This window comes from Hakea prostrata, chromosome 7 (genome assembly GCF_041222555.1).
Source record: "Hakea prostrata isolate BN-2017 chromosome 7, UWA_Hpros_2, whole genome shotgun sequence".
NCBI lineage: Eukaryota > Viridiplantae > Streptophyta > Magnoliopsida > Proteales > Proteaceae > Hakea > Hakea prostrata.
In genome coordinates, this window is record NC_142606.1 from 17,807,572 (window position 1) to 17,831,749 (window position 24,178).

At 37.3% G+C, this 24,178-nt stretch overlaps 1 protein-coding gene across 1 annotated transcript in view; it reads right to left on the reverse strand.

Moving 5' to 3' along the window:
* Positions 1-7,279: 7,279 nt before the first annotated feature.
* Positions 7,280-24,178, reverse strand: part of LOC149010210 (histone-lysine N-methyltransferase ATX2-like) — a 31,342-nt gene continuing 14,443 nt past the window's right edge. Inside the window, exons 16-24 of the mRNA XM_089162415.1 lie at positions 22,496-22,564; positions 22,177-22,378; positions 21,554-21,841; positions 19,621-19,682; positions 19,457-19,534; positions 12,924-13,019; positions 11,008-11,111; positions 10,776-10,917; positions 7,280-9,703 (exon numbers count right to left, since the gene is read on the reverse strand). Coding sequence (XP_089018541.1) covers positions 10,779-10,917; positions 11,008-11,111; positions 12,924-13,019; positions 19,457-19,534; positions 19,621-19,682; positions 21,554-21,841; positions 22,177-22,378; positions 22,496-22,564 — 1,038 coding nt within the window. The 3' untranslated portion in view covers positions 7,280-9,703; positions 10,776-10,778. The remainder of the gene's footprint in view (positions 9,704-10,775; positions 10,918-11,007; positions 11,112-12,923; positions 13,020-19,456; positions 19,535-19,620; positions 19,683-21,553; positions 21,842-22,176; positions 22,379-22,495; positions 22,565-24,178) is intronic.

A 24,178-nucleotide genomic window follows, 5' to 3' on the forward strand; every position in this document is an offset into this window, starting at 1 on the left:
GGTTGAAGAGGTCAATTTATGGGTTAAAACCGTCTTTTAGATGCTGGTTTGGATGCCTCCTGAAGACAATGACTTTTAATGGGTACAAGCAAAGCAATGCTGATCGTACACTATTTGTCAAGAAGTTAGGTACTAACATCACACTTCTCATTGTTTATGTGGACGATATTGTCATCATAGGGAATGATGGTGAAGAAATTCAAAGGTTGAAAGACTTTCTTGGCAAAGAGTTTGAGATTAAAGATCTAGGGAAGTTACAGTACTTCTTAGGGATTGAGGTGGCTCAATCAAAGAAGGGCACCTCAATCCCTAAGAAGGGTATATTCCTATCCCAAAGAAAGTATGTCTTAGATTTATTATTAGAAGTGGGAATGTTGGGGTGTAAAGTAGTTGGTACCCCAATTGAAGCTGGAGCTAAACTTAAAGAAAAAGAGGGAGAACCAGTGGACAAAGGAAGATACCAAAGGCTAGTAGGGAAGCTTATTTATTTGTCCCACACTAGGCCAAACATCTTTTATGCCGTGGGGATAGTGAGCCAATTCATGCATGATCCATATTTAGCTCATATGAAGGCTGTTACCATAATACTACAGTATTTGAAGGGAACTCCTAGAAAAGGATACTTTGTCACCCACTGATAATCTAAGAGTAGAAGCATATACTGATGCAGACTGGGTTGAATCTCCAGACAGGAAGTCAATTTCAGGCTACTGTACATTTGTTGGAGGTAACCTAGTTACTTGGAGAAGTAAGAAATAGAATGTGGTAGCTTTTTCAGTACCGAAGCTGAATATAGAGCTATGGTTCATAGAGTTTGTGAGCTACTATGGTTGAAAGGCTTGCTACAAGATATTGGAGTCCAAGTTCCAAACCCTATGATGCTATATTGTGACAACAAGGCTGCTACTAGTATTGCTAATAATTTGGAGCAACATTATCGAACTAAACATATTGAAATTGACAGATTTTTGTCAAAGGAAAGCTGGAACAAGGGCTTATCTGCATGCCTTTTGTGAGGTTTGGAGACCAAGTGGCAGATGTTTTCACTAAGGGTTTGAAATAAGGAGATTTCCTTCCTATTGTAGGCAAGTGGGGCATGACTAATATCTATGCCTCAACTTAAGGGGGAGTGTTGGTTGAGTTATACTAGGACTTCAACTCTATTAGAATTTTTGTTCATGTAAATTTATATTCCTTGTTACCCAAGTAAGGGTATTTATGTAATAATGTTCTTTCCACTTTATTATAGATAGAGGGCTTGAGATCACTGATCAATTAAGCCATTCTACCAACATTGTGTTTCACGACAATCAGATAAGCAGCCAACAAGACAGCATTGCTCAAAGACAAGCTGGAACGTTCATAAGAAACATAAGTGAGTGAGTAATCTCGAGGAGACAATGACTCTTACATTTAACCACCCCATCCTGGGCAAGAGGTTCACATAACTAGTTTGGTCATTAATCCTATAATAACTGAGATAAGATATTTAATATGAGCATTGAGATGATTTTGAATCATGTTAGGAATAAATAGAAACAGTCTGTCACCTTACTCTTCTGATGTAGCAAATAAACCCAAGTACTGTGACAAAAATAGTCAATAAATGTGACAAACCTTTGAAATCCAGATGTAGACACACATAGGGCAAGGCCATACATCAGAATTAATAATAATAATAGGAACCAAGCTTCTATTATCAAAAGAGTAAACATTATGAGTTTCCTTTGCCAAAATGTAAGCATAATTCAAATAAAAGATCATTAAGATTGCACAAAATGTAAGCATAATTCAAATAAAAGATCATTAAGATTGCACTTATCCTAATAGGGAAAACTTTAGATAAAGATTCTAAAGTTTGATGGCCCAAATGTCAATACCACTGAAGTAAAAGTAGAAAAAGTAGCAGTTGATAATCTAAGGGAAAGGTGATAGCCATGGTCTGAAAAAATTTCAAAATTTTCTGTTGGGCTAGAATAAATGCTACACTCATTTAAAGAATACAAAATTTTGGTCAAAGTTTTTCGTGTATTTTGGGCATATATGCGACTTCCAGGTTTATGAATACAAAGTTTCAACGGTCCGAAGATTTATCTTGGTATATAATTTTGACAGCGGAGGCTACAAAACGTAGATTTTTGAAAATTTAAGCTCATTTCTTCAATTTATTGCTACTTGAATGTTTGACAAACCTAAGGAATCACTTTATTGAAGCTCAAAAAAGGGAAAAAACAATTTCCAATATTCTTCTTTCAATAACATGGTTTAATTATTTACTGCATTACTAGTTTGAATTGCTTGCTATGTAAGTACATTCATACTTTGAGAATGTGTAGATGTGTAATTTTATATTTGGATTTGACCATATACTTGCAATAGGTGGAATCCAAAACATGATATTGGATAATTTTTTCCCCTGGTAAAATGACCATTTAGATGTGTTTATATGGTTTAAAATAGGGTTTCCATGGAATCATAGACTTGAATTTGGCCTAGCCCACCAACCAAAATTTTGGTGAGACTCCAAAATTTCTGTATCTTGGTTCTCAGTCAGACTGAAATACCGAAAGAACAACTTTCTGAATGTTGGCAAGAGCAGACAAAACCAGGGAAGAGTGCTAAGCAAGTAGAGCCTACCATCTGGCCTAGCAATGCCAATCATATGACCAGTTTCCAAGTCCTGAACTAGACAATGAGGTGAAAAAAATGATTTTACAATTTGATACTCCAGTGAAACAACTAATAGACAATAATATTAGCAGTAAAATTGGAACATGAAAGAAGAGAACAAGTAACGTAACCTCAATTTTTTTTCTTCTGATAGAGCTTCCCAAGCACACCAGGATGAAGAAATTACAATTCAGTCATGCAAGTAGAGGACCTGGTTTAATGCAAGAGAAAAATCCAATCAGCGAAACCTTGCAGGTTGTGAAAACCAACAAGTGAGCAGGACTCAGTGTGCCTGACATACCATGGAGGGTTGTGATACAATTGTTAAAGTAGATTTGGCCACTGAACTAGAAGCAGTCTGGAAGAGAAACTGGAAAGAATGTAATAACTAATAAGCAATGGAAGTATGCAAGAAAATTAAAGAAGCTCTGGAAAAACTTCTTATGATCCAAAAGTTTTTATCATAAGCACATAGAAACAGGGATCGAATTTCTGATTACACAAGGCATTACCGCTTTTTAGAAGCATTAAGTTTCTAGGATTGCTAACATTTATAGAACATTATCATCATTCATTACCATCATCAGAACTACAATGAGAAGCTTAGCTGCTTAGGCCCTTAAAACATGAATATCAGCAACGTGGCTTTATTTTATGGACAGGTTGATTCAATGGTGCCCAGCAGAATTGTCATTTTTCATGCAAAATGGAGTTGCCAAACAGATAAGTAATTAATATTTATGACTAATGGAAGGGGCAATCACATTACATGGTGGCACAAAATGAATGAGTGACATACTAGGGAAGGTAATGATTGAACTGGAGCCTGAAATAGGCTAAATATTTACCTTGGCCTTTCTGTCTGAATGTCACCATCACCCTCTCTACCTCCCTCAGTGTTACTTTAAGTACCTACTCTGCCTGGAATCTTGCCTGTACCCTTGGCCTACTATTTCCTAGTGCATGTTGATTTAGTTTGAAGGCCACATTCCCCAGCAATTCTTTCACAGTTTTGTGAACTTTAAACCTCTGCCTTCTCACCCTATTCTTTCTCCTTCACTACCATCATATATCTATCTCCCCCTTTTGGATCCTTTACTGAAGTAGTGCTGAAGACGCTGCTCACCTGTTTCTTTCTCCTACCAATTTGCCCTTTCTATTTGGATGAAATCCCTTGCTTCCATCTGGCTCCATTTTAGACATATCCAATGTTCTGGACCAGAATGGTCGTGGATTTTCACAGCTTTTGCTGGTTGATCCATCTGCTGTATCATTGTTAAGTTCATTCAGATCATTGCTGTTATATATTTTGATGGAGCTGAATCTCAAAAGATGGACCTTTAACTCTAGGAATATGGACTTGATTTGGAGGGCATATGTTTTAATGTTAGGTTGGGAGTATTTACCCCACCCTGCTATTTAGGATACCCCAAGAAATAGGCTATTACTGTTACCTGGGGTCTTGGTTCCTCCATTTTGCCCCCTCCTTGCGAGCATTAATGGCTCGCCTTCCCCCCTTTTCTCCTTCTATCTCTTTCTCTTGTATAATGCACATCCCCTTCTCCCCTTATCTTAGGGTATGGAAAGAATTCTTTTTAATCACGAAAAGAAAAAAAATGTGAGTAACATGGGAAGTAATGGCACACAAAAGATCACAAGTAGAAGCTAATGGTCATCCCATCTTCACCAAATTTCATGAATGACCAGGGATGACATTGTGAGAGATCACATTTGAACCATGCTAAATAGTGCAACATTTCAATGTTCATCTTTTGAGGTTTAGCTCCATTCTCTCAGGTGATTCCATCCCGAAAGGCCACATTCAGTAAAATTACTCCCTAAAGAGGGATGGGTTCTCTTACAAGGGGGCTAAATGGAGGCTGAATTTTTTTTTCTAGATAGGAAGGGCTGGGGGACAAGAGAAAAATAAGTGGATAATGTCCTTAGTATCATTCTAAGAGAGAAAGATATCGATGTCTTGGCAGAGGAGAAAGAATTGGCTTAGGAGGCAGAGGAGAAACAATTGGGGTAAGGAGACAAAGAAAAAGGGTTCTCTATTTGTTAATGGTATGGGGCTGGCCTTTTGACCAAAATATTGGACCAAGGGGCATGGAGAGGTGTATCTGGTGAGACATCAAGCTAAAAAAGTAGTAAAATTATGTGAAGGGGATGGGACCTAAGTAACATGTTTAAGTGGGATTGGTTGGGGTGAGGGAAGGAAGTGACATTGGAAGCTGGGTGAGATAAGGAGAAAGGGGGAAAGGGAACCTAAAAGCTAGGGAGATGATTCTAGAGAGAGGGCAGGTTTAAGGATACAAGAGGAGTAGAATAAACAAGCACTTAGGAGGCTTTAGAGAACTCCAAGGGCCAAGGGGGTGCCTGGGATCTAGCAAAAGCAAGATAGATGATCCAGCAGTAATCAAGGATAAAGGAGGTAAGAGGGCGACGGAACAAAGGAGACTCTTGGGATTGGGGGGCTGTCCAAATGGAGTCATGTTTTAAGAGATAAGAGTAAACCCATCCGACCAAGGTGGAGTCATGTTTTGAGGAAACTTTCCAAATAGTCAGAGATCCTACATATCCCACAGCCTCTTTATAGTTTAGAAAGATAGGTGGCAGCATAACTAATAGGATGAGGAAATCAAGAGCATTCTTTGCCTTTCCAAAAGGAAGGAATAAGGGAAGCATTCTATGGTAGGGATGGTGGATTTTGGGAGCCTATAAATCTTACACTAGTAAATGTAGGAGGATTAAATGATTAATTTTATCAGTTCATTCAATACTCTTAGTTAAAGGAAAGGAGTTTTCTCTTCCAATGTTGAACTCTCAACTGTATTAAAATCAAATATAGGATCCCATAGTATACCCTTGTAGGCATAGGAGGGTGTCCTTGTCGGAGTTTGAGACACCAATTAGGAAAATATTGGATTTCGAGATATCAATTCAAAGGCTAGAGAGACTCACAAAGAGTTGTAGGCAAGACATACTAGAGGAGATAGAGGAGGAGGCCATGGAGAAGATAATAAGATCATCCAAGGTGGGTAGGATTAGAACTTTTTTTTTTTTAATGGGGAAAGGGGAGATGAGGTGTTGGTCAGTGACTCAGTTCTGCCTTGAATGTTTCTCACGAGGTCATAAAATACAAGGGGTCAAAAAAAGAAAGGAGCAAGAGGGCAGCCTTGGTAGAGTCCAACTTTGGGAGGGAAACACCTAGCTAGGGATCCATTAAAAATGAAAAAGAAGAAGGGAAGGAGATGCATTGGTGGATGCAATGGACAAAAAGGGATGGAAGGACATGTGAATCATGGCATCACAAGTGAAATCCAATAGTAAGGAGTCAAAAGCTTTGTGGGTGCCAATCTTTAAGGCGATGGGGAATTTGATTTTCAATTGAAAAATAAGATAATTTATGAGAAAAGGAGAATGCTATCAATAATGTTTCTGCTAGAAATAAAGGCTGAGTGGTTCAAGATGAAAAGAAAATGGACCGCGACTTAAACGCAATTTTCCAGGATTTTGACAATGAATTTATAAAGGAGATCACAAGATAGATATATGTGAATTCTGAAGTCAAATAAGGGGGAGGATTCCTCATTCTTGGGAATGAGGCAAAGGCGGGTTTGGTTAATCTTATTGAGCTGGCTGGGGTTTAAGAAGAAGTATGAATGGTTGTGATGAGGTCAACTTAATTATAACCAGCTAGATGAGAAGAATTTCATGTTGAACCCGTTGTGGATTTCGAGATGTCATATATTGGAAAAAGTTAACAAGGGAAGGAGGGAGTAATTTATTAGTGATGCTATGGTGAGGGGTGAAGGTGGGGCAGAAGAGGGTAGTTGGAGAGGAGATGGCTTCCTTTATGAATTTGTAGACTATAGTGAGAAGGGAGCCATCTCAAGCAAGGACCATGGGGATAGAGCTAGATTGGTGTGAACTCTTAAAGAATGGTAAAAATAGGCTATGTTAGAGTTACTAAACTCAAGCCACTAGATACAAGACTTTTGGCGTAGGAAACTCTTGTTGGGAAGGAAGAGAGGAAAGCTCTGGGTGAGGGTTTTTCTTTTCTTCTTCTCCTTCAGCTAAAATGGGGTTGAAAAGGTCAGATTGCAAGTAGGCATAGACAAGGGAAAGTCTAGAGCTATAAAAGGCAACTTTAGAACTGAATAAGGGATATTTCTAAAGGTGGTCGAAGTCCAAGGTTAGAGAGTTTCTTTGTTCTTATAAAGCTTTTTAGTAAAAGCAAGGAGAAGAAGAAAAACACTCTGCAGCAGTTTGATCCATAACACTTGGATAGACGGGAGGAAGTTAGAGAGGGAGGCGTAAATGTTAAAGAATTTTACGGGGTTTAAACCCAAAGAAAAGGATTGAATAAGGAGGAGGCAAGGGCTATGGTAAGAAAAAAAAAATACTTGGTAAGGAGAAAGTTGGCATGGGAATTGGGGAGAAGAGAAGCCAAGCCTCATTGAAGAGAAATTTACAGGCAATCCTATCCATGATAGCTTTTTTGTTATACCAATTAAAGAGAGACGACGGCCATCTATGGTTGCTGATGCCCTGATATGCCCAAGTCTTCAATGCAACCATTAAAGGCAGTAGAGATGAGGTCTAAGGGTGACCACCACCTTTTTTGTGCCCAAATCTATCAATATTTGAATCCTATTTAACAGCCCAGGCAAGGAAGTCAATACTGGTTTTGAGTAGGGAGAGACTGGACCAAAGAGGGGGCAGGTCAATACCTCTGTTAAAAGTATACACGATCAAGAGAGAAAGGAGAGATGGTGAACTAAGGAAGGTAAGCTAAAACTGGCAAAATTGTGGAGAGGAGAGAGAGAGATGGAGATCTGAATTTGGAATGGCCTATAAAGTCCACATGCGACCTTTAAGAGAATGGCCATGGTTTAAAAGAAGACGGAGAAATTGACAAAGCAATGCAAGGGGCATTTTACAAGTGGACATAGGTATTGGAAAGAATACAGAAGGAAAATTTTGTGAATTTAATAAGGGCCATATTTCTGCCTGTTTGGCCAAGGAATTAAGGGCCTGGACATTCTAAACAATCCATCTTCTAATTTGATGCAAGAAGATATCATTGGTTACTGGGAAAAACTTGTCACTTGTTGACTCATCCAGGCATTGCATATGAGGTTGGGATAGTCAACTTGTTGCTCCTAAGACAGATCATATGGAGGCAGCAGACCATATACTCAGGTACTTGGAATCCAATATAGGAGAGGGATTGTTAGACACCAAAGATAATGACTTGGATATTGAAGGTTCCGTAGTGTTGATTGAGATGGGTCTATTACTGATAGGAAGTGTACACTAGGATACTGTAACTCTTTCAGTGAAACTTGGTTACTTGTAGAAAGTAAGAAGCATTCTTTTTTACAAGAACATGTACAGAAGCAAAATTTAGACACATAGCTCATGGTGTTCCTGAGTTTATATGGTTATAGAAGTTGGACAAAAAGTTAAGATTTGAAATCATAGTTCCATGAGATTAATGGGTTATATGATGATAAGTTCATAAAAAGGTTGGCACCAGTATTGCTCACAGACATTGCAACATGATCACATAAAGCACATTGAAGTTGATTAGGTAATAACCTATTCCCAAATTGAGGGTTCTGGCTGCATGTGTTATGGCATTCCTTGAACCCCATAGTGGGAGGAGACTCGTGCACTGGTAATGCCCTCTAATTGACTCTGAATGTATTTGTAGACCCTTCTGAGGACAGGGCATCAGCTAGCTAACTTGCTAACTAAAGGAATATATGTTCAAAAGTATCATTTTCTCTTAGGCAAACTAGGCATACTTGATAGCTACCCCTCAGATTGAGGAGGAATGTCAGATCTATGGTTGTGAAAATACTTATGGTATGCTTTGTAGCCATTTGTGACAGGTGCAGTGTATTTAAGGGACTTATATATGTTCGTAAAGTCAATGGAAATATAGAATAGAGTGCAGTGGGTTTTGCCAACAAGCTAATTTACCCAATATCTCTCTTAATCTCTCCCTCAATCCCTCCTTCCTTCTTCATTTTCTTTCTTAGTTAAGACAACAAGCTAACTTATACATAGTCACACAAGAATTATAAACTTATATAGTATTTTATAGATCTACACGTCTCAAAGTTCCACTATATGAGTGCTTTCCATAAAAATCCACCATGTATCTTCTATAAATGGCTAATAGATACAGAAGGTTTCATCCTTGCAATCAGGGCATTCAATTTAGTTAGGACCATATAAATTGTCGCATAGTAACCTCCCCTTCTGCTTTTTACCTCACCAGAAAAACTCTGTGAAGTGTATTAATTCAAGAAAATGGAAAATTAAACCAGAATCCCATTATCGAAACAAAAATATTCTCCTTAGACAGAATCTTAGGTATGAGCATGTCCAACCTCACATCCCGGTCACTGATGGTCACTTGCAAGGGTCACAATCATGCCTTTGAGGCAATAAGCACAGCTCAAACAACTACGATTAATGGGCTAGGGGATATGCCTGATTACCATCATTACCCATAGATAAATCTTAGCATATGTAGGGCACTTCATATGGGTACCAGATTCAACTAATCTTTGTAATGCTCATGATACCAAAGATGGCTATGGAGCATAGTTGTCAATGCATTACCTATGTGACCATTTTGGCATCTGTGCACCTTCACAACTATTGTTCCCTTGGTTGCCTAGGCAACCATTTTGGTTGTCTTGCATGCACCTAGGTCCCCTGTCCTGGGTCCCTAGATGCCATGATACTATTCAATCTAAAGGGTCCAAAAAGTTCGTTAAAATAAGACAGCTTAAAATGGTCAGGATGAGTTTTAACACCAAAATTTTTTAAATAGGTCACTTATACTCCAATAAGATTTGCCCTTGGGTAGTTTAAGACTTTAAGTAGATGCGTTTTCTCCTTAGTAAGAAGACTGTCTTTTGAAGATAGCATTTCAGCCAGTGAAGCTGCATGACTCAAAGTTCCCTTCGCTCTATTGTCATTTCATCCACATATCTTCATTATCTTTCATCTGCATTACTTGCAAAACAAAGTACAATGCACATGTATGAGAATAAACATCAGGGTCGTCCTCATTAAACAAGATAAAGAAGAGTTATAGTTGAGGCCATTTTACTGCACAATAGCGTTGGCATAAATGGAGAAAGAGTGGATAAAAAATAAATAAACCGCCAAAACTTAAACAGAACAGCATGGCCTCAGTCGGTCAAATAAGGGACAACATACACTGCCATTTCCAAATCTCCACAAGAAAATACTCAAATGTCAAGGATTCACAATGATGCACTTATCAGCATGGATATCGATATAAACAAAACTTTATTTTGTCCATATACCAAATCAATGACATAGAACTAGAAGACATGTAGACAATTTGGTCAGAGTTCTGGTGACCTGATATAGAACTTTTCAGGAACTGAAATATTGTAAGCAGGTATGAAATATTCAAATATTGGTGTCAGGCAGTGCATCAGAAAGGTGATCTAAGAGGCCTCTTACAGATATACTAGAGAGATGACAAAGTCATTGGGCAAGCTTAAGATAGTTATAATTTACAAATACATGCAAAATGAAGTTTTTAAGCATAATACAACATAAATAAGCAATAAGTAATGACATTTAATTACCAAACATGTTGCTATGAGGCAAGAAGATCATTCGTTGCACAATGAAACCACAAGGTAACTTAGCACATGAAAAAAATAAATTGATTTCATTTTAAAATTTTTGGACACTTGAAGACAAAATAAGAGAAAAGAAAATATCCATATGCCATTTTCTTTTTCTTTCTGCAGTTGGCCATCTCAGAAAGCAGCTGATTCATCTCAATCATGAAACTGAGTTTATCTACTAACCAACATCTTGAATCTATAAGCATATCAGGACAATAAATGATTATAAAGGAAGTTTATGTTTCCTAAGATTTTGTTTGAAAAGAACCATATAGTTTTATACCTTTTATTTTGTATGTTATATCATTTTCCTTCTTTATGAATCAATAATTAAGTAGAAGAAAGAGTTTAGCTGCATGAGCCAGTACAATCATGAGAACAGTGAAAACTTAGATATTCAATTTTTCTTACTTCTTACTCTCCACTGAAGTCAATTAATTCACTACGATGCACACACAGCGTTTCCATTTGCTCCTTCGCTCTCGTTTCATTAACCACACCACGACATCTGGGGAAGCCACAATAGCATGGTTGTTCATCAATTGAAATGTATCTGTATACACATACAAAAGAGGAATTTAAGAACCCATGGACAATTGAAAGGCAACAAGAAAATGCATGGAGCATCAAGATTTGAAAGAACCTGTAGTCATAAGTCAGTTCTTCCCATTTGTTAATATCTCTTTTTGCCATAATAATTATATGATCGTCACCATGAAGAGTTATTACTCTTGAATAACAGTTTGGCTGCGCCAATGTAAAACAAAATATTATATAAATAGCATGACAGAAGAAAAAAATAGAAAAAGAAAAAAGAAAAAAAGAGGCAGGTGTGTGTTTCTTTTTCTATGCTAAAAAGACAATTCAAGCACCAAAAAATTGCATGCAAGTATACTCATCCAGTCATAGTTGTTAGTTGTCACCATAGTTTGAAATTTGGCAAGATGGCCAAGATAACAGGATTTTTTTATTTTTTTTTAATTTTGATTGAATGTTTCGGACCTCGGTGGGCTTTTTGGAGTTATTTTGGCCTGATTTTCCGTGTCCATTCTAATTTAAGGTCAATAAACACAATGAATGAGACTGTTAGTTTTGCCTTAATCATAACCAAAGTGGTGTTTTGATTAGCACATGCCTCGCTATATGTAGGCAAAACTGGAAGTTTGCATCATGAATTTTAACAAATGTAAATATATTATTTCCATGCCCATCTACACCAAAAATAAAAAAATAATCCAGTTGACGAAGAAAAATTTCGACACCATGTTTTGGGTATGGCTCATGCTTCACATTTTGACCCCTGACACACACGGAGGCCTTATATGTTATATCACTTTGGGTCTTGGGATTTCCTTTTAAGTTTGGACTTGGCCGATGCACGCATTTGGTTTTTGGAAGGGGCGAGATCTCGCTCTCGAGTGAGATCTTGAACCATGTAAGGGGCATTAGAGCCCATTCTGTGAGACTGCCACTACTAAGTCTACATATTGCACTGCAGAATGATTGCAATTCCTTTTCTAGAGAGGATATTGCTTCACTTTGCCAAATGATCCTTAATTAGGCTACACTTTACCACTCCTATAGTCATATTCATAAGCCTTTCTTCTAGACTTGGCACTTCTCCTTCTTAGGACGTTCTTAGAATATTGACTTCGGTGCCACATATCACATGATATATGTCTCCATGTTATGGTTTTTACATTATTTGTTCTCAAAGGGATATGCAAAGACATTTGTTTACTTTCTTTTTCTTCTCCTTCTCATGTTTCTCAATGTGACCTATGTTTTTTTAGTTAAACATTGTCGTTCGTCTTATTCTTATTATGGTAGTAGATCCATTATTTCTTTCATATTGTTCATTCTAATATCGGGGAACAATTTCCAATACTTCTTATTTGGATACTATAATGTTAGAGAAGAGAATTTATGAATACTATTGTCATTACTAAAACCCTAAGAAAGATGAAGGGGGATGGAGGAATATACAAAGAAGAGAAGGGGGGAAAGTGGCAGCAAGGGTTTTTTTTCCCTTTGTGGTGGGGGGGGGGGGGAGGAGAAAACCTTTAAAGACGGCTAGAAGTTGGTAACAAAATAGAACTAAGACTATAGGTAAAAAACAATATGTTTGTTCTTTGGAGAATCCAGAATAGAAGGATGAGGAAGCATCTAAAGCCTAAAGCTAAAGTTGCATAATGACTGCCTAAAGCTAAAGTTGCATAATGACTTTCCAAATGTAGTCCACAGTCCTAGATTTGGAGGTCCATCTCCAAAGATTCCACTCCACCGAAATATGCGTGAGTGCTATCCAAGACAATCATTTCCTCTTGCGTGCCAATTTCCTTCTTCCTATTTTATCTGACCACAGCCATTGATAAACCATGAAACAAACACATTAATAACATACTTCTAAAGCATAGGAAGCATTTCAACTTGCACAAATTGAAGGATGGAAAATTTTGATTATCCAACGACATGTAAAGGAGTTAGTGCATGTAATTCATTACAGCGTCAGTGATAAACCAGCCAAAAAAGCTCAAGAGTTTTAGAAGTGATACATACTTCACACGAGTGGTTAATCAAAAGAGCAATGCTCCCTGCCCTGGTGGCATCAATGATGCGCTTATCATCCATTCTGAACATGCATGTTCCAGCACCCTGTGGAAGAAAAGAAGCAAACTAAGTAACTCTTTACAGCTTTGTCATTTACACTTACAGGCTTCCAGTCAAACAGTCTGGATTTGAAAGGTTTCACCTTTTAGGATATTTTAATGTGCTGGCAAGTAAGTTTCTTACTCCCAATAATTGCATTTACGTATGTGAATTAAAAGTAAACAGACAAATGATAGAAGAAGAGAAGTAGAAATTTCTAGTTAGCCAAGGAGGCTGCACGTTAGATTGTGAAGCTCTCCAATCAACCAACCTGATATTTATAGAAGTCTATTGATACTAAAGTCTAGTAGGAATCCAAAAAATAAATAAAGAGAAGTGAACAAACTAGGAAATCAGTCTTGAGTTAGCCTAGCACTAAATTGAGATGCCCGTTTCCCTTTTTTCCCTTACCTACCATGGTTCAAGTTCTTGTGAGATCTTGCCTAGATCTCGCTTTTGTGAGGTCTCGAGATGAGATCTAAGGCGAGTCTCATGAAATGCAAAATCTTGACCCGAGATTTCAGTCCACCCATTCTTTTAAAACCCAAGTTTCAAGCGAGACCCCTCTTGCCTCCCAACTTGCCGACAGTTTCCTAATCAATTTTTGACGGATTGTCATCTCCTCTCACTGGCAGCTTCCCAAAGCCACAAAAGCTATTCATGGATCCAAGACGAAATTGCGAAGGAAACCCTGAGGCTCAAAAAGATATAAGGCCTCTAGAGTGGGACCCCTGTTTGTGTCGGGGGGAAGGTCGTCGGCAACAGAATGTGAACCATGAACCATACCCAACACTTCGGTTATGAACTAATGATTTATATTGTACTTATGATGGTTGTAAAATTATATTCTCCTCTTGAGAATGTAATGTTCTATTGTACTCATATGGATGGAACTCTGCTAGCATTGAAGTTTTTTTATGTGTTTTATCACTTTCTTTTCATTTGGATGTCCTAATGGTTATAGAATTCATGTTTTATAACCTTGCATATTCATTCATGCAACATTTTGGTTTCAAACTTGGGGCCAAATTAGAACTCATACTTAGGATTGTTTTTTTACAAATCTAAGGCCACTAGTGTGTTTAGAAGACCTAAAATAGCCAAATACCAAATTTGAGCCCAACTTGACCCTTAAAACCCCCCAATATGGCCCTCATGGCGTAGAGTTCACTTGAGCTGGCCTAGGAAAAAATTCCAGATCTCGAGCGAGATCTCGGTGACTTGAGTGAGAACTCGCTTTTTCTCAAAGGTGAGATTACCCATGAGATCAAGATCTTGAGCCTTGAAGCCTAATTTCTAACATTCCCCTAAAGCTGGAGCATAGAGGTTAAACATGCCCAGCTTGTTACAAATATATAAACTCCTGCAGACTTAACATTTTGCTAAAAGATCAGCCAACTGCTCTCCAATATGAACATGTTCTAGAGAAATTGACCCTTGTTGTAGCTTCACACGAACGTAGTCAACTTCCATATGTTTTGTACAATTGTACATTCATTCGTTGCTATTGGATAGCTGCCTGATTATCATATCACACTGGCATAGATTAAACATCACCAAAGCGAAGCTCTTTCAATAATTGCCTAATCAACATCAATAGATAGAAATGGACTCACAACACTAATTGGAAAAGCAAATTAGGTTGACTCACAATAAAATAGTTCAATTTACTACCAAGCCTTAGATACTTCTAGATCATCAAGAACAATTTCATCTTCTGGCATGAGCTTTATAATTGGATCCATGGGAGAATCTAAAACTTTCAAGCAACCCACTTCCATACAACAAAATCAATCGCATACTTACTTTGTGACAAGAAAATCCCTTTCTTCGATTGAGCAACTTCTACACCTTAAAAAAAAATAATAATAAAAAAAACTTCCACAAAACCCATTTGATAACCCACCCAAAAAACATTTTCTGGTGTATTGTGCTTTAAGAAACAAAAAAATTGGTTGAATATTGTAAGGTTGTCAAAGCATCTGCCTAGGCGCGCCTTTGTGGCCGCCTTGTTGCCTAGGTGACACCTTATCGCCTTAGTTTTTTTTGCCCTCTATCCCCTAGCATCGCCTTGACAACTGATATTGTTTGATAAATCTGTTTTGCTTCAGGCAATTTTCAAAACATAAATTGAAATTTATGGTAATTTCTGCTTCAAGAAACACTTCTGATCAAAACAGCTATTTGTTGTTCCATTTGTTTCTTGAAGCAAAAGTTGGGACCGCACGGTTCTTAAGTGAAGCAGATTTGGACGGGTGTATACATGGGATTTGGCTTCTAAAATACAAGGTCTCTTCTTGCTACTGCTGAAACCCTAGTTCTCTTCCTCATCTCTTTCTCTGTAAAGTCGAGAGCAGTGAATACTGGTTTGATAGAAAAAAGACCCTAAATATGCTGAATTTGTTTGCCACTTTGATTCCAGAAGGAAAATCACTGGAATTCGAAGCTCGTCCTCTTGTGTACTCTGTGGAGCCATTTCAATTCTTGACCAATTCTCTCTTTTGCATTCTCAGGTTTTGTTTCAAATGAAAGTTTTTGGGTTCATGTTTCTGCCCTAATCTGATATGGAAGTTGTGAACTTTCTTTTGTTTAAATTCATATCTGTTGAAATTTTTTACGGAAAAGGATGGCTCTTGAGTGCAGTTTAGGGTTTTGTAACTTTTGTCAAAGGGTAGGCTTTGTTATGGATTTTTAGTTCGTAGATGAGCTTGTATTTCTGGCAATTGAATTTGCAAGAACTTAGAAGAGTTAAATACCCTAGAGAGAAATCTGTTGTTGTTCTATAGTGATTGCCAACATTCCACAGCAATGCCCGCATTTTTTAAGGTTAAAACAACGAAAAGATGAAGTTACATTAAAGAGAGTGAAGGAACCCGTGGCCTCTCATATCATTTCTTCAAGAGCTTAATAGCTTATTTTTCTAGTTCACTGCATTTTGTTTGATTTTAATGCTCAACTCTTGGTTTTCATTCTGTTTTGAAAAGTTTTGCACATTTGTGCAACTCATAGATGGGTGCCCATACATCTCAGTTCAGAGTTATTGCCTCTGCGTCTACCTAGAGAAGTTCAAACTCCTTGCCGGAGGCCAGACAATTAATTAAGAGAATCCCTGCCCAGGATTGGTTGACCTAGAGATAATTAAGAGTCGATTGGAAGATGGGTAATATGCTATAGTGCCAATATGATGCACTGAAGGGCATTGCAGTGGGTTCTATACAGAACTTGATAAAGGAGAAGGAATGATTGATTAATTATAATTTACATAACTGTTTCTTTCAAACAGATTTCATCAAATGCCAGCTAACTTTGAAAAAACTTTCAGAAACAAGTTTTATTAAGCACCTATTGAAGTGTTTTTGCTTCCAGAAACAGTCGAAACTTTTTTTGGTGCTTTTTGAAGCAGAAACACTAGGTGGGTTATCAAATGGGTATTTAGTCTTCAGTCTGAAATTGTTGTTGCAAATATAACTTTAACTTGTCAATACCAACGGAGTCATCTCTAGTAATAACAATATCATCAATGTAAATGACAAGAAATAAATTTCCGGCACTAGAATGGCAAAATACACTGAATAGTCACTGTCAGAATGAGCTAGTCCAAAGTTAAGGGAATCATAAGCTTTGTGGAGATTGATTTTTAATGGGGCAACAGGGTGTGCAAAGTGTGATCTAACCCCTGAACAATTTCAGCACAAAGGAAAATGTTGTCACTTGTCAGTAATGCTCCTACCAGAGATAAAGGCAGATTGTGTTATTTCTGACAAAAGGGGGGATGACAAGCCGGATGCAATTGTACAGAATTTCATAATAAATTTATAAAGAAGATTTCAAAGAGAGATGGGCCAAAATTCTAAGAGAGAGAAGAGGCACCTAGCTTCTTTGATAAGGCAGAGAAAGGATTGGTTCATAGAGGATAGTTAGAAATGGTCCTCTATAGCATTCTAGCAAAGAGTGCAGCCCAGGGAGGGGGGGTGGAACCTGAATGTGTCGATGGCAGAGTAAGGCCTTGAGTAGGGAGGCAATTTGAGAGGATTACTAGGCAGGGCATTCTAAAAGCTTTACCACTACTGGGTGCCAAGAGGGATGAGGATTGCAGGCTTACAGCCACCATTAAAGTCTATAATATCTGAGAAAATGGCATGTCTGTGAAAACCATCACAGTGGAAAGCTCTGGGATGATAGAGTTGGAGAGAATGCCACTTGGATGCAAGTGGTCGAGACATAAAGGAGTAGTCCTCCCCAATGTGTGATTTTTGGCCGAAACATGGGGATTCGGTGGTTACCAAAACCACTAAAATCCCAAGATTTCGGAAAAATCTCAGCAAAATTTGACCAAGATCTCGGTCAAATTTTGCCCCCTTATGTCAAATAAAATATGGTTTCTTATTAAGGTGCCATTTATTTTGGGAAATAAAATATACATTTGCAGGGGTTTTGGTCAATCAACCTTACCTAGTTACCTTATGCATTTCAATCAATTTGGTTTCCAATTATAAATTTCTAATTTTAATCAACTTTACCTTATAAATTAAATTACATCTTTAGCTTCCAATTATAGTTTCAATCAATCTTACCTTATGATTTGATTTTCAATTATGCATTTCATCAACCTTACCTAGTTACCTTATGCATTTCAATCAACCTACCTTTAGACTTGATTTCTAATTACATATTTATAATTTCAATCAACCATATCTTATGGTTTGGTTTTCTAATTATGCAAATCAATTAAAACTTGGTTTCCAATTATTCAAACAATTTTATGTAATTACCTTATGTGTTTTGGTCAATCAACCTTACCTTTCGCCCGAATTTCGTATATAAATGATAAAAAATCGCCTAAGAATTTGTTTAGCAAGAAAGAAAAATAATAATAAAATAAAAAATGGCCAAAAAATTGGCGAGAATTAAAAAAATCGGCGATTTCTCGCTGATATTTTGTGAACTTCATGTCAATGCCATTTTCGTATTGCTACCTACCAAACCGGCGAAATATCACGGATATGGCACACCTTGGTCCTGCCATCTTTGATGTTGGAGATCATGCCTTGCAAAGTCATGGACCTCAAAGATAGGACATACCAAATCCAGGAAGCATCTAGGGGAGTGGAAGCTATCAGAATGGATTCACTTTCAGTCCATCTGAGTAAAGCCAGTCAACTTAAATGCTTTTTCCTTGGTAGCAATTTCTAAATAGACTCTAATAAACTTGTTGAATTAACATCTTTAATTTTTCGGATAGCTGGGGCCACCTTTATTCTTTCGGCGATAAATCGAGGACCAACTGAAGTGATGGAGAAACACGGAATTAAATTGTAGTCTTATCTTTGGTTATTTTTTTCTTTAACAGGCATATGTAGTTCCAAGAATGTTGTTAGAACTTAGAAGTAAATAGGTGAGGGAAATAGTTTGTTCCTCACAATATTCTCTCTCGACTCTTCTTCTTCTTCTCCTCCTAGCTATCATTGCTATATTGCTAGATTGATTGTTCCTAAATTCTGACTAATATATCGTGGAAACTAACTCGTTCTCTAATAGAATCATATATACTACAGTGGACTTCTTATCAAAAGAAGTGGAAAATACTGGAGTAACATCAATGGTTGACAATTTTTCCAACACTCATCAAGGAAGAAATAAATAAGGATATTCTAGGTATAAACAGATATTGTTTCTCTAGATCTAGTTTTTCTTACAATGCATGTTTTGGGTCTTCCCTGCTTATGGCAATGCCAAAGGTAAGGATTACCTTTCCCTTTATGTGTTTTTGGTATCTCCTGGGTATGATGGAGAAAGAGAGTTCTTTATAATTAGCTACACATAAAAATACATACTAAGACTTGCAGTTGAATGAACTTAGATTTAAATTCAGACTAGATTTTGAGGAAAACAGTATAATAGAAAGAGAAGGTCAATTTCAGGTGAACTCAACATAGAGAAAAATTCAGGACATACCTGGACAACTCAGTACTACTAACTTTGGCAATAGTATTCTTCCTTATTAAACAAAGGAAGTTGAAAAAGGAAAGACGATTCAGTATTACAGACGAAGTAGCAGAGAAGCAGATCACTGTTAGCAAGACTTAACTTAGTAGCATGGTAGCATGATACTGAATGTAATGATATAATAATAAAATCAGAAAATTCTATAAAACTTACTAGTTTAGACTTTCTTACAATGAACAGGTTCAAAAACAAGCAGATTTCAATATAGAAGATACACTATTTTGTATGCCTGTGAAAAGCAACATTTATCCCTTTGTGACACTGGTAGTTAGGATCCACTCAAATAATATTCTTATAAGGCTGGCACCTCAACATTTGATAAATATATTTTAACTTTTAAAAAAACAAGAGATATCAAAACATGGCCATTATATTTCCTAAAAAGAATATCTTTATGCTTTCTAATGAGGGAAGAGGTATAGTTATAATTAAGTTACCAGAAATGAGTTGTATATAAAATGTTCCCTTCGGTCAGCAATTGGAGGCCTGACAATTTCACCCGTATATTCAATCACCTACAAGCAAATTAAAGATATAGTGTATACCTGACATGCAACATCATACCAAACACAGAAAAATATGGACAATCAAACCAGTTTACCAAGTCTCCTGCTCTATGTGGTTGTTTTGCAAATAAGCCAAATCCATGGATTCGAGATTTCCCTTCAGCAAGCAAACATAATGATAATCTCAGTATCTTACATTTCCAGATTTGATACGTGTCGAAAAAGAATACACCTGATGAACTGAACTAGTGTTTGCAATATACATCTGTGTCTTTATTTCAATGGTAGAATGAAATGGCAATGGCAGTACCAACATACAGTTTTACCTAGAAGGCTAGAACTATACAATTCAAGCAAGAAATTAATGAATAGGCATGCATCAGATTCATCCAACTTATTAAATGGTAACTCAGTGGTCGTCTAGCTGACAGAAGACTTTGCCGGGAACCTGGAGACAAGGCAACCAAGTCACCCAGATGCCTAGAATGCCTACTCGATGCCTCGTAAAAGGTGAAGGGTTAGAGTGGGATATTTTGTTCACAACAGCGATAACCAAGAATGAAACAGGAATAACTTACCACTACATGTCACGCGATTCACGCATGTCACAAATGGAAACCAAAGCAGTCATTCCCCTCCGTTAATTAAGGATTTTAAAAGTAGGATATCAAATTTCTAATTACGTTTTACAAAACCGCTGTCTAACAAAGAAATAGGAGCAACTTATCCCATCCCCTAAAAAAGTATCAAATTTTTTTTTCACAACAGAATTAAACAAAGAATGAATCAGGAGTAACTTATTTCTATGTGCATAAATGACATGCTGACTAAATCTGTCCTTCTCCCTCCCCTAAGAAGGATTTTTTTGAAAACCATGCTTATTATCAGGAAGGATCCTATATAACATGTCAATCTGCTTTATATGCAATTTGTTCAATTCAAAGGTAACTAAGCTTAAAGCCACACTCCACAATAAAAGGAGGAAAAATGTGGGATCGTGCCACAAATTTGTGGTACTTTTACAATTCCATGTATGAGACTATATTTAACTTTTAATATGACATGCATAATGCATTTTTGCACCTTCTTCAAAGGCCGAAAAAAAGTGGCGACTCTGCTCGTCATTATTCTTCGATGATGTTCCAAATTGAAATGTTCCATCTCTTTGTTAATGAAATCAGCGAATGCTGAGTACTTATTTCCTTTTTTTTTTCTCTTTCCCTCTTTGATTCCCTCTTCCAACCATTTTTTCCCATGTAAGCACACCATTCCTCCCTCCACCTCCCTCCCAAACAAATAATTTTTCAATTACTGTTCAAAAAATGAATTAAAATTCATGAGTATGTCAACATAAATTCACTTTTATGTTCTTCAAAATTATTTATTATTTTTATAGCTCTCACACATAACATACATGAATATGTTCCAAAGATGGCCCAGACATTGGGGATTATTTTGAAGATTTGACCAAGAATGAGGCATACGCCTCTTCTTCCCATTTGGATAGTAACCAATCTTGGAAAAATGGTCCTCCAACATGAGATCCATTCGGCAAAGCTGGGACTGCATCTCATTTGATATAAAAAACAAGCTTGGTGAATTTTATCTAGCTGTGTAAATTCACCAGCGAACAGGCAGATTGTTGTTCCTGGGGTCTGTCCTCTTTTGCAGGTCTTGTCTCTCGTTTTCGACTGGACTTAGTTTGCACATAATTTTTTCTACCCTGTCTATTTTCATCACTTTTGTGGGGATCCTTGTGTCTCCTTTCTCTTTTTATACATGAATAATTTACTCACTGAAAAGATAAAAGGCCACCAATGTTTACTCCAGTCAACAACCAAGAATGCTTTACAGATATGAAAATGGTAAATATGCAGAATGATGGAATAGGGTATTAGTAATTTCATTGAGAAAATGGACCAAAACAGATCTACGATAAGAGAGTTTCAGAACAAGACACCCATATCTGTAATGATATACAACAAGGTTCAACTTCTATATACATTGTACAAGGGCATCGATGCTCACCAAAAGTTAGTCGCTTTTTCAACGTTTTTCTCATGTAATGGTACTTTTCAGCTACAGAAGAAAGAACATTCTTCGGGTTCTCGATCTGAAAGGTCCTTGGGTTTTGCAGGCTAGATGAGAATACTGGAGCTGTGAGTTGATTGGAAGAAGGTAAATTTCCAAATGATCCATTTTGACAGTAACCAGTAACCAAGTATGGTCTGTTCTCTACATATAAACGTTTCAAGGATGCAGCAGCAAGGGCTTCGGGTTCTTTCCTTCCCCTCCTCGTATGGAAATCGTAAGGTTCTGAAACATAATAAAGAAGTAAGAACAAGAGAAATCAAATGAAAATTGTTGCATACTAATTCAAACCCTTCATATTTTACTGTAATACATTGCAAATGAAAAACACAACTGCGTTGACTCTGTGAATCAGGACTAAGAAAAGGATACTTAAATTCCTAATGGAAACATTAAATGATTTGTTGAAACATGCAAAAGTAATCCATATCTAAAAACAACTTTCATACAGGAAGATTCACTAACAGAAACACCATACAGAATAGTATTGAACTATTGATTAGAATGATTAATTGGTAGATTACATCAAGTAAATACAAGAAAAGCAATAACTACCATACCTGTACGAGCACAGCCAGAAGGATTTATTGGAGGATTGTAGTTCGAACAATGCCTGGTAATTTGCCCAGTTTTCACATGAGCAGGTGAATGACGTTCATTAGATGGCTGTCTATGCCTCTTGCAGAAGGAAAGTAGATGAAGACGTTGTTTATCTTCACACTTATTCAGGGACTCAACGTGAAGCTGGTTTTCGTCCTCAAGCTAGATACATATAGAGGCAAAATATTGCATAATTCATAAGACAAACATTTACAAGAAAACATGAAGAATCCAACATATGAGCATGCAAAAGAAAAGCATGATGAAAGAACAAAGTACCTTTCCACAAAGGCCAGCAGCACGTGCACACAGCGGATGGTATGCTACACAACAGGTTCTATTTGAACACTAGAAAGAGAGAGAGAAAATCCGGTTTCAAACAATTCAAAACAGCATGGAAAATAATAAATAGTATGTCAATTAAATAGAATAGTGATGTATAAATCAGCTATAGAAGAACAAAAGAAGCCACAGTGTTCTACTGAACAACTTCAGGAAAACTAGTACAATGTAAGCAAGTGAACATCCAGTCAATCTGAGGTAGAAACCATTATATAGCAGATCAGAATCCTCCTTTTCAGTGGTCAATCATATTTCATATATCAGATTACCTCTTTCTAGAATCCTCAAGATATTGATCAACTAGAAAACTTTAGACGCACATTTGAGGTGGAGATGACATTTACGTATCTATAATACAGTGATTCAGAAAAGAAGACTCATTTCCAAAGGAAAGCTAATATCTTCAAAATCTAGTGTTGTCCAAATGCCACTGTATAAGAAAACAAGTTTTCTTTTTAACATTTCTTTAGTTCCCATTGCAAATTCCAATTTTGAAACAGCTGGTTCCATTTTCTATGAGATTATAGTGGAAAGCTTCAGCAATATGGTTATTCATGTCCTAAATGACTTTCCGCTTCCACTGCTGTCAAACGAATCAAACCCCCAAGGACAGCATAATTACTAGGGCATTAGAAATTTTATGATTAATTTATATCATTTACATGTCCATGCTGATCTAACGGAAGATCAACATCCCCAAGAAGATAGCACTTTGCCTTTGGAACTGAATAACATTTATAAACTATAAGCCTTTTCCTTCTTCCCTTCCCTGGGTGCCTGCCTTCCTAGCTAGCCTGAAGACTCTGTTAATTCATCCTCTATCTTCCCATCTGTGTGCTTTCTTTGTCTTTTTTTTTTTTTTTGGGGTAATGAGAGGAGGTGTTGACATCCACTAGGGTTTCCTTGTCTCCACCTCCCCTCCCTCTCTCTCTCTCTCTCTCTCTCTCTCTCCCCCCCCCCGCCCTCCTGTTTCTCCATGGAGCATTCTGTTCAGTTCAGACCTTGCTATGTGCTCTCCTGAGTCCTATCTCATTGAAGATGCAAAAATCTGGGAAACTGTTTAGTAGGTCATTTTCTTTGCTGATGAAGATCTCCTTTCCATATTGTCAGCTTCTGCCTTGCTAAACAATGGAAAACTCATGAAATCTAGATTTCCTCCTGTTGGATAATGGGTTCTCTATATTCAAATTCTCTGATGAGCTTGACCAGGGTCGTGCTCTTGAAGTTGGCCCACAAGTTGACAAGAAACCAAATTTTCACCATCAATGGCACTGTCATCTGCAGATCCAGTCCGTAGTGATGTAAACCAAATTCTGGGGTTTAGAGTTCTAGGATTATGCCCCAGAATTGGGCTTACTCAATTATCCTCTCTATGAACCAGCAGTCTTCTAGGGCTCTAGAAGCTTGTAAGTTGTAATTGAAGATCCCTTGGAAGAATTGTGGTTAGCAAAGGCTAGGGATAGGTCTTGGAAGTTTCGGCCAGGCTGAGGGTTGAAAGAATATGGGTTTTAGGGGTTAATACTATGCTGTAATTGGGTCTCAGACCTGGGACTTAAGTATAGGATTAGGTTCAGAGTTTTCAGGGAACGCGAGAGTGCCTCTTTAACACTAAATCAGACA